We start from the raw sequence: 10,060 nt of genomic DNA, 5'->3' as shown, positions 1-10,060 counted from the left end.
GAGACGCTATGTGCCAGCTAATTGCCACTTGTTAGGGGACAGTGGCTACCCATGCAAACCATGGCTCCTTACACCTTACCTCCAGCCACGCCAAGTGCCCCAACTAAACTATAACAGGTAAGCCAAACAATACAAAAATCATGGAAATGAAATGCAAGCAATATGTTAGAGCATCCAAGTAGTGCAATATTTCCATCAAATAATTAAAGGTCTGTATTCTATTGTAGGGCCCACAAGACAACAAGAGCGGTGGTGGAGCGTGGCATAGGCCAGCTTAAGAGGCGCTTTCATGTTCTCCACGGAGAGGTGCGGCTGAGGCCTGAAAAAGTCAGCAAACTCATCATAGCCTGTGCAATATTACACAATATTTGCAAGGTTAGACAGATTGCAGAACCTCTGGAGGATGGCGATGAGGATGAGGATGGAGACAACGATGAGGATGGTGGTGAAGAAGATATTCACATTCCACAGGGGAACCTAGCCCAGAGTGGACTGCCTTACAGGGCAAACTTCACAAATTTACATTTCAGGCAAGCTGTAGCCCCATGTCATTTGAGAACTTGTGATGGTATTAAGAACTACCACAGTTTTACTGCACATCACCTGCAACTGTTAAATGCAAGACACAGAACACAATCGCTAAATGGTTTATTTTTTAGGTGTTCAATTTTAAGGCGGTAGTACTCCTCCTGAAGGGAAAGGACTTTTTTTTGTTGTTCAAACACATCAATTGTGAGTTGCAATCTTCTCTCCTGCAGGGATGCTGACGGAGCAGGTGCTGCGGATGGGAATGGTGTTTGATCCGCCGGGCTATCCTGAGTAGCAGCTGCAGATGGTTCAGGCGGCAAACTTGATGGGCCCGGTTCTTGTGATGGCTCCATGCTACAGAAATACATAGGCCTAGTTTAATTATTGTTTTGATTAAATTAATTTAATACAATGAGCATGGATAACACATGAAATGGCTTCTGCAATGAATAAACACTGTTGATATGAATAACCCTGTGTCCTACCTTTGCTGCATTTCAAGGGCCTGCATCATTGACGTGTCAATGCCTGTTGGCAGCCCGGTGACACTGACCTCAGAGTGTCCCAGGACTTGAAAGACAGTGTCGGCCACCTGGGACAGCCGCTTTGCAGGTGGTCCACCCCTAGAAAGAAACAGTCAATGAACACAGTACTTAGGCATGTAAATTAACTTTGCCAGCAGGAGCAAATTGCCAGATTATGTGGTAGGCCATAGTATTTTGCTCACCTGTGAGTGAGGATTCCCGCTTGTGTGCTGCAATCTCATCTTTTGCCTTGGACTGCAGCACATACCACCTTTTCTCACAATCGTCGCCTGTCCGCACCACCAGTGGAAAAGAGGCATTGATTGTTTGGGATATTGTGTCCCAGGCGCGCCTCTTGCCTTGGCTAGTGACAGTTGGGCCAAATTTTCCTCGTAACATACCTTTATGTTCGTTCACCAACTGGGCCAGCAACAAACCTTGCTCCTCAGTCCAGTTCGGCTTGCGATTCCTTTTTTCTCCATTTTCTGTGTTTGTAGGATATTTGTTAACAAGCCTTCATAAATAGACCAGCCAGCAATCACAGACATTGTTAAAAGCTGAGCTGTGTTACCCTCGTTAAGTTCACACTGAGTTGTAACGTTGCAATTTCTACTTCATTAAGGACAGCCCCTTGAGATAGGCCATCTTGTTTTCAATGGGGTCCATATGGAAGTGAAAGTACAAAATATGCCAGCTAGGATATTAATATGAGCAAATGAGACACAAATCATTATTTGAACAGGGTGTAATGAGCTTAAGTTTTCACATATTTTAGATTCTAATGTTAGGCTATAACCCCTACAGCTTACTATTCATTTTCCAGATATTTTCTTGAATGTGAAATATTATTTACAATTATAGTCTGCATAAGATTAGAGTGTATAATTATGTTTATTGATTTGAGGGTACATCCTTTGCTCATTATCACCAAAAGTTCATTTTCATCAAACTTGTAGGATCAACCAATCACGGCTTTTGAAATGATGACTCATACCTAGCAACGGGGTCAACCACACCTCCTCACTAAGATAGGATTTTTCATCCATTCCTGGCTCAGAGTTCACTGAAAATGTTCTGGAATCACTTCTAAGCTAAAACTCCTGGCAAGGAATTTTTAGGTTAAGTTAGGAGCTCTCTGAGAGGATTCTCAGAATCTTTAAGGATACGGGCCCAGATCTGAATCACATCCATAACCTATGGCGAGAGATGAAAACAGCAATTGGTGGAGGGCACCACTCAAACAATGAAGAATTACAGAAGTTTGCTGCTGAAGAGTGGGCCAAATTCCCAGTAGAAAGGTGCAGCAACATGAAGCATTTGTTGGCAGTTATCTTGGCCAAAGGCTGTGCAACCAAGTAATAGCTCCAGGGTGCCTATAATTTTGTCCATGCCATTCGTCTTTCTTTTCTAAATAAAAATGGTGATCTTAAGTTTACAAAATAAAATTGGTTCTGCAATGTTGAAAATCCAATAACAATGTGTGGTGACCAATTTTATTTTTTATACTTCAACTTATTTTAGAAGAAATAGGGAATTATTTAAAGGAAAGGGTGACCATATAATTGGTCGGAACTGTAGGTACATTCTCTTTCCTACATACTTTATATCTGGTTTAGTTGTTTAAGTTTACACTTAACACCTTTTTCTATTCTGAAATTAATTTATACTTTTATTTTATTTATGCTTAGGTGGATTTCAATGGCAGAAAAATCCCTTGTCATATTTGTGCCGTGGCTCAGATGTGTCTCTGAGGAGGAAGAGGTCAAGGATGGTGAATTGGAACTCAGATGGTTTAGTTACCAGACATGCATGATGAGTAGGCCTAACCTTGCCTGAGATCTGAAGAGTTGCATTGGCTCCCTGAGTCAATGCCTAGGCTTCAGCTTACCAGGCCTATGCTTTTCTGGTGTGCAGGAGACCTGGGTACAGAGAGCCCACATGGGGGTGTGGTGTTGCTCTCCTGGTTCACGCCTCCAAGAAGCAATATGCATACACTTTGAAAAGAGAAAATGCTTAATTGGGTAGTTGGAAAATGAAAACAGCCACTTTCAATTTGCATTTACGATTTTCTGTTCAACATTTGGCTTTTTCTAGTAACCATTTTCGATTTATTTTAACTTTGGAATTTAATTGTGGCATGAATTATGCAATCTGATATGAACATAAAATGTTCATGTATCATTTTCACATTCCTATTTAGCATTTAAGCTTTGCATTTTCATACTGATCACCCTCCATACTTTGTAAGCACTGTTCCTTGAATAAATGCAGTGGACCAAGTTGCTCCCCAACTTGCTAATGCCATCTAGTGGAGAAATGAAAACACACCGATGGAGAGTTTAATTTGGCTCCATTCCATGTTTTAATCTCAACACACATCACATAACTACACAGTTCGGATTCTACATGTAAAAAAACAGTTGAAATAAATCATGAAATTCATATAAATATAATTTTCTTCATCTATACAAACAATCAATCAATACACATATATACACACACGTGAAGTTGACAATTCAAGTGTAGGGGAAATTAACAGTTTTAATGCATAACTGTTGTACAACAGTCTTTGTCACTAGTGTATGTGTCAGCACCAGTACATTGAAGTACCATAGACTCATAGTAGATTCCTGGGATAAAGACCCTGATATGACTTCATTCAAATGCTTTGTATTATGGGACAATTCTCCATATGTCCAATGGAAATAAAGTAAAACGTACATGCAATACGATCTTCCACAAGCTTTAGGGTATATACACTACATGCTTGCTCTGTTACTATGTTTTTGGTAGTCCCCATAGCAAAGCTGGGGTCAATTCCAATTATTGCTATCGAATACAGTTCCTATGGATTCAACAAGCAGGAATTGAAATGGAACTGACCCCAAAACTGCCCAACAGTCACCTCTCACATGGTGCTCTCCAGTGTGTTGTAGTTGTCTTTGAAGTTCTTGAGCTCTAGGAAGTGCTTTGGCCTCTTGCTGCGCTGGCTGGTGGAGGGCAGGTAGGTGACTTGGATGGTGGAGGGGGTGCTGCGGGCTGGGGAGCCCATCAGGTCCTTGGCTGCTGACTGGTGATGCTGGTCCAGACTGGTGGTGCTGGAGTAGGCTTTCACACTGTGGAGAGAAGAGAGAGGGTAGTGTCAAACTCAAATTAAATGGCATGATAGTGAAGATTTCTGTGACAGGAGTTGAGGACCAAAGGCATCTCTTCCTAATGATATATTTATTTGTTGAGCAAACACATTCATTTTTGTAATAATACCTACACATCAGCCAGTTCATTCAGAGCATCCTGGTATTTCATATATTCCGCTTCACCAAATACCTAAAACACAGAGAAAGTCACTTCCACTGACGAACACTGTCAACACGAAAACAGTCAATTCACAAAAACAAAAATCACACACACAAACACTTACCCCTGTGCCATGGCGTGCGCTGTCATATCCCTCCAACAGGTTGTCAATGAGGGTGCTACGGCTGCTCTTGATCAGGGAGTGGGAGTTACGCAGATCAAGCAGCCAGTTGCGGAAACTGCGTCCTGTGATGGCGTTCGGGTTGCGGCCCATCTCCTGCAGCGGGATCCCTGGGGTTGGAGAGAGAGGAGGGATAATTATAAGAAAGAGGAGAACATATGCCAATTGGAATGTACATCCATTCTTTAAACCATAGATTTTAAAATACCTCTCTACTATCGGCTCTTACCCGAGTCCCGAATGGCATCTAGAGCCTTCATCCTGTACAGGTAGTTGTAGCAACCTGAGAATATCATGGATGTCATTAATGCTACTATTACAGTACTATAAAAACACAACATCTCTTCCACTACAGAGAACACGTGTTGCATGTATGCATTTGAATGGTGACTTACTGAACTGTGTCCCGTGCCTCAGCCTATCATCCTCCTCAGAGAGGAGACGCGGCTCGAAGCGAATTTCCTGAACCTTGGACAGGCGCGCATCAATCTCTTCCCGCAAACCCTGCGGAAATACCAACAAGGCTCAAACCATCAACATACAAAGAGAACAAATACTATGGTATTAATTTCTGTTTGATTGATGGCAGCATAGAGTAGGATGATAGTAAATGAGAGAGATTATGGAGAGGATTGTCTCTATTGAAAGCTGAGGGTCTTGCCTTGGGTGCGTTGTGTCCAATAGGGGCATGGGGTCCTCTGCGGGACCTCATAGCGAAACGCATGATCTGCCTCTTGACGAAGATAAATAGCAATACAAACACCTGTGCAAAAAAACAGAGTCTGAATGTCAAGAATATTAATATAGGTTACATTTTTAAAGACACAATCCATACCAGTTTGTGCTAATTGTAAGTCATTTTAAGTAGTGAAATATACCCAGATTGTCTAAGGCAGGGCTCTCCAACCTTGTTCCTGGAGAGTTACCATCCTGTAGGTTTTCACTCCAACCCTAATGAATCTAATTTAGTACTAGCTAGTCGATAAATTGAACCAGGTTAGTTCCAACTGGGGTGGAGCGAAAACCTACAGGCGGGTAGCTCTCCAGGAACAGGGTTGGTCTAAGGCAGGACTGCCCAACCCTGTTCCTGGAGAGCTACCGTCCTGTAGGTTTTTGCTCCAACCCTAATCTAGCACATCTGATTCTAATAATTAGCAGGTTGATAAAATGAATCAGGTTAGTTACACCTGGGGTTGGAGCGAAAACCTACTGGAAGGTAGCGCTCCAGGAACAAGGTTGTGGCAACCCTGGTCTAAGGCATGTGACATGAAACAATATCTCCCAAAGAAGCTGTAACATTAACGTTAGATAGATAGCTAACTGTTAGCCTATTCATCAGGGGATATTTGTATGCATAGTTTAGCTGGCTAGCTAACGTTACATCTCTCACGGATTGCACCCAATGATGTGTATATATAGCTAAGTAATTGATTGCACCTAGTAATGCATTTAAAATATCACTTACCAGGCTGCCATATGCCATAACTAGTACTACATTCACACCCGACAAAGGTGACTCGGCCATTCTGGACTGCCGCTTGATGAAACGTTCTTCAGAGGTTTCTTGGGTTAGCTACATTAGCCAGAGATACTTTTGAGGAGATGGGGAAACTCCACAGGAATCGTATTACAGCTCATTGTGAACGTTGCCCAGGCGTTGTCAATAGGCCGCGCAGTGCATACCGGGCGATTCTGGGACAAGGAGCGCTCTCTTGCAAGGCGTGAATTGGAGCGCTAGCTCCAAAAACCAACAATAGCATACATTTCGTGAGTACAACATTACAAATATTTTCCGAAATGTGAGATAATTAACGTTCTCTGTAATATCGTATAGCTTTGGAATCATGATATTACGTACTTTCGAGGAAAATAGCAGGCTTATCAACCCATACCCTGACTTTGAGAAGGGATTGAGCGACGCAGCATGACAACGTGAACGCGAGTGGTCCACAGTCTGCTGGGTGGGGCGTTATACGTAACTCGATCATTGCACATTTGGATTCCTATCTCCTCCTTTCTCTAATATCTCTGCGTTAGCTACTAGATCTTGCTAAAGTAAAGGTTGGCTGGCTAGATCCCAGGAGATAGTGAATCAAACATTGAGCCCATGTGTGAGTGATATTCCAACGAAACAGTGTATTGATTTTGAGTCCAGCTAGCAATACATTCAATCAAATAACAATTGTGAAGACACATAGCTAGCTAACATTGTGTAAAAATAATGTTCTTCTTCGATGAGGTTTAATGGTGGTTGGCATCCAATAAATGTTGCATTACCGCCACCAACTAGACTGGAGTGTAACTCCCTCATACTTTGCTTGAAAATAATAAAATAAAAACCTACCATCTAACCCTACACTCATTAAAAACCCACCACCCTACTCCACTAAATCTAACTAGTCGTACCTCAGGCCAACAGCCTGAAAGGACGGGACAGTGGTCCTCTGTAGCTCAGCTGGTAGAGCACGGCGCTTGTAACGCCAAGGTAGTGGGTTCGATCCCCGGGACCACCCATACACAAAAATGTATGCACGCATGACTGTAAGTCGCTTTGGATAAAAGCGTCTGCTAAATGGCTTATTATTATACCACCACTCAACACACCCTGTAACACCTCTGACGTCAAATCTCATACACCGAAATAGTTATCTGCAGCTGCCACCACAACCTCAATTTTCTGCGACTTACGTTCCATCCCTGTAGTACAGTTTATAACCATTGCTATAAACGCAAAAAATGCAATCTTACTGAAGCATACAGTATATCACTTGTTGGCCCTCTGTACTGGTAAAGATCTACTACTCACACCACTCCTCTCAGGATCCCTCCCCCTTGACCCATCTTCCTCTACTTTCTTCACTGCCTCAGCATACGACATCTTCTGCACTACTTTAACCTGGATAACCTCAACCTGCCTCTCTCTCACCGGACATTTCGGATCCCCAGCCCCATGGGCACCCCTACAACTAACACATACCGCTTCTACCGGTACAAAAGCTTGTACGGGATAACTGATATATCCTACCATCACTTTGTCGGGCAAAGACTCAACATCAAAACTCTGTTTCTCCACTCACACCACACTGTCTGTGTCACACCAAACGACGAGCATCACAAACACTGGGAATCTTCCCCTTCAGTTGGTCCTCTTTCACATTTATTGCTACCCCAGAAATCACTCCTTTCAATGGCCCCCTTTTCTTGAGCACAAAACAATTCACATCTCTTGTCCCCAGTCGTTTAACACGGAGCGCCTGCTCCCTCTGACCAACAGAAACACAAACAATTATCACAAGACCACTTCGGGTCATAGCTGTGGGAAAGTAGTTTGGGGGTGGGGTGCTGCGAAATTTTTTTGTTCTACGCAGGGAGTTTTTGCTATATTCGTCCGCTAATACAGGACTATTAAAGGCCCAAAATACATACTTTTCTTTTATTCCGATTTTTCAGGGGGGTGCTGCAGCATCCTCCGCACCCCTACTTCCCACGGCTATGCTTCAGGTTACCATCACCGATTCCACAGCACCTAACTCCATTTTCACCCACCCTGAAACCACAAATGAATCAGCCAAAAGGCAAGGGTCCACTTCTTCCAAAAATGTCACTACCGTCACAGACTCATCTTTATCCTGACCCTCGGTGCAAGCCTCGGGCTCCGAGAACTTCACCACACCTACCACCTCTGATACTCGCCCTCATTCACTTCCATTTCTCCTCCTGTCTTCGATCCGGTGTACAGGTCACTCTGCTTACACTTTCTACCATTCTTCTTCAACAAACCATCTCCCTTTTTCCCTCCATTTTTAACCAATTCAAGCTCACCCTCTTCCTCCCTCTCTCTCTCTTCAACCTCCTCTGCCTCTCTTTTCCCCTTCATTCCTCTTCCGTAATAGAAGTATACGTCTCCTGATGATAATACAGCCCCTCCTCAGCGGCGCCACTTTGGTTTTAGAAGAGGAGAGGACATAACCTGGCGGGGGGTCTGGGTGTCCTCCCCCAGAATGTTTTGGGCCATCTAAAGCTCATTTCCTGCATTTTTACACAATCCAATATGCCATCTCTATTTAGAACAAAAAGTAAGCAAAATGCCCACAGTCATCAAGCTAGGTAAGAGATCATTATTAAATATGTTTAAGTGATTCATAAGACTGAACTATTTCAAAGGTAATTCAATAATAAATATTGTGTTGCACCTTTAACCAATAGCCTAACAAATTAACAACTCTTGAAAAAATACAAAACTTTTGATTGTCTTTTCTAAGACATCCTCTATATCAAATTTCAGCCAGACCGACCAGCCAGCCCGAGCTGCCTGCATGCCCAACCCCCACCAGTCTAGTCAATAACTAAACTCTCTCCCAACACATTTTCCTTCCCAGTTCACACCTTTAATTTGTTTTATTCCCAAGGGATAGATTTGGAAACTAAAAACCCCATTAAATATACATTAACACACAGAAACAGCTAATCCTCCATATAATTAATCTCATAGGACTAATAGTACTGTAGAGCTCTTTTTACTTGCACACAATATAGCTGGGTCTCCCCGTCCTGTCCCTAGGGGTCCACCACCCTTTAGTGCCCCAACCCAACACACCCCACTCAGCTTTAGGATCTTAGTGAAACATTCATTTATTGGTTTTGGGTGTGTTAGGCCAAGGCCAGAGAGACAACCCACAGGACAGCAGCCCCACAGGACCAGGACTGAGCAGCCCAGCAGCTAGGGATTGCCTAAATAGGTATCTCCCCTGACGTGGGCATGTTTTCAATACAGACTCCTTTAGTCGTACTGTATTCCATATAAGGCATCCAGACCTTATGAAAGTTGCCCAGTATACCCTTAATCTTGTAATAAATCAAATCTAGTGATACATAACTTGACATTGTGGGAGGATAACCAACCTTCCAATTAATGGCAATGCATTTCTTAGCCGCTATAAATGCTTGGTTACACAGTTTCTTAAAATAAGTCTCCAGTATCAACATTTCCAAGCAAACAAAAACAGGGAGAAGGGAGAATCTGTAGACATGCTGAGATAAAATAACATAATCTTTGCCAGAATTCAGCCATAATTCAGCCAGCCTTCACAAGACCATAACATATGCAAATATGTCCCCTTTTGTGTTTTACACCTCCAGCAGAGGAATGACATTTCTGAATGCATGTAATTCAGTTTTGCTGGCATATAGTACGTTCTATGGATGGTCTTAATCTGCAGTAATTTATGTCTGAAATTATATGAACATGACTGGGCATTCAAACATATCTGTATCCATTCATCATCATCAATAGCTTCTACCAGGTCTTCCTCACATTTTTGTTTTATGTGTTTTGTGTCATCGGGAAAAGCCTCTATCAACCCTTGATACAGTTTGGAAATCAACTTTGGAGGTTTGTCAGACTGCCTTAAAATAGCATCTGGCTTGTCCAGTGTTTGCTGCACAGAGGGAATAAAGTGTTGTATTTGCAGAAATTCACCTCAGCCCCGTCACAGACTAGTCTTCCCTGGCTGCCTGACCCTGCTGAGAC

General features: G+C 42.8%; 1 protein-coding gene and 1 long non-coding RNA gene across 3 annotated transcripts; one reads left to right on the top strand and one right to left on the bottom strand.

The window, feature by feature from the left end:
- LOC121585746 lies at positions 1-997 on the top strand. Its single transcript, XR_006661933.1, has 2 exons — positions 1-117; positions 228-997. It is a non-coding gene; the product is annotated as an uncharacterized LOC121585746 (long non-coding RNA).
- Positions 998-3,400: 2,403 nt separating this feature from the next.
- c17h1orf43 (chromosome 17 C1orf43 homolog) lies at positions 3,401-6,225 on the bottom strand. Of its 2 annotated transcripts, none has more exons than XM_041901859.1 (7): positions 5,996-6,212; positions 5,192-5,293; positions 4,926-5,034; positions 4,760-4,813; positions 4,474-4,640; positions 4,321-4,379; positions 3,401-4,168 (listed from the first exon to the last, which is right to left on the bottom strand). In XM_041901859.1, the coding sequence occupies exons 1-7, from the start codon at positions 6,053-6,055 to the stop codon at positions 3,961-3,963; spliced, it is 759 nt and encodes a 252-aa protein (XP_041757793.1). In that variant the 5' UTR covers positions 6,056-6,212; the 3' UTR covers positions 3,401-3,960. The 2 variants fall into 2 exon arrangements, with proteins under 2 accessions (XP_041757793.1, XP_041757794.1); XM_041901860.2 differs by having other exon boundaries at positions 4,084-4,168; positions 4,317-4,379; positions 5,996-6,225.
- Between the last annotated feature and the right edge of the window lie 3,835 nt (positions 6,226-10,060).

Source organism: Coregonus clupeaformis, chromosome 17 (assembly GCF_020615455.1).
Source record: "Coregonus clupeaformis isolate EN_2021a chromosome 17, ASM2061545v1, whole genome shotgun sequence".
Lineage (NCBI taxonomy): Eukaryota > Metazoa > Chordata > Actinopteri > Salmoniformes > Salmonidae > Coregonus > Coregonus clupeaformis.
This window is presented reverse-complemented; position numbering and strand designations above follow the sequence as displayed.

Excerpts from the sequence above, each read along its gene's own strand:
- c17h1orf43 (XM_041901859.1), bottom strand. The coding sequence starts at position 6,055 with ATGGCCGAGTCACCTTTGTCGGGTGTGAATGTAGTACTAGTTATGGCA. Across the intron at positions 5,294-5,995 it reads TTATGGCATATGGCAGCCTG|GTGTTTGTATTGCTATTTAT; the intron begins GTAAGTGATATT and ends TTTTTTGCACAG. Across the intron at positions 4,814-4,925 it reads GAGGCACGGGACACAGTTCA|GTTGCTACAACTACCTGTAC; the intron begins GTAAGTCACCAT and ends TGATATTCTCAG.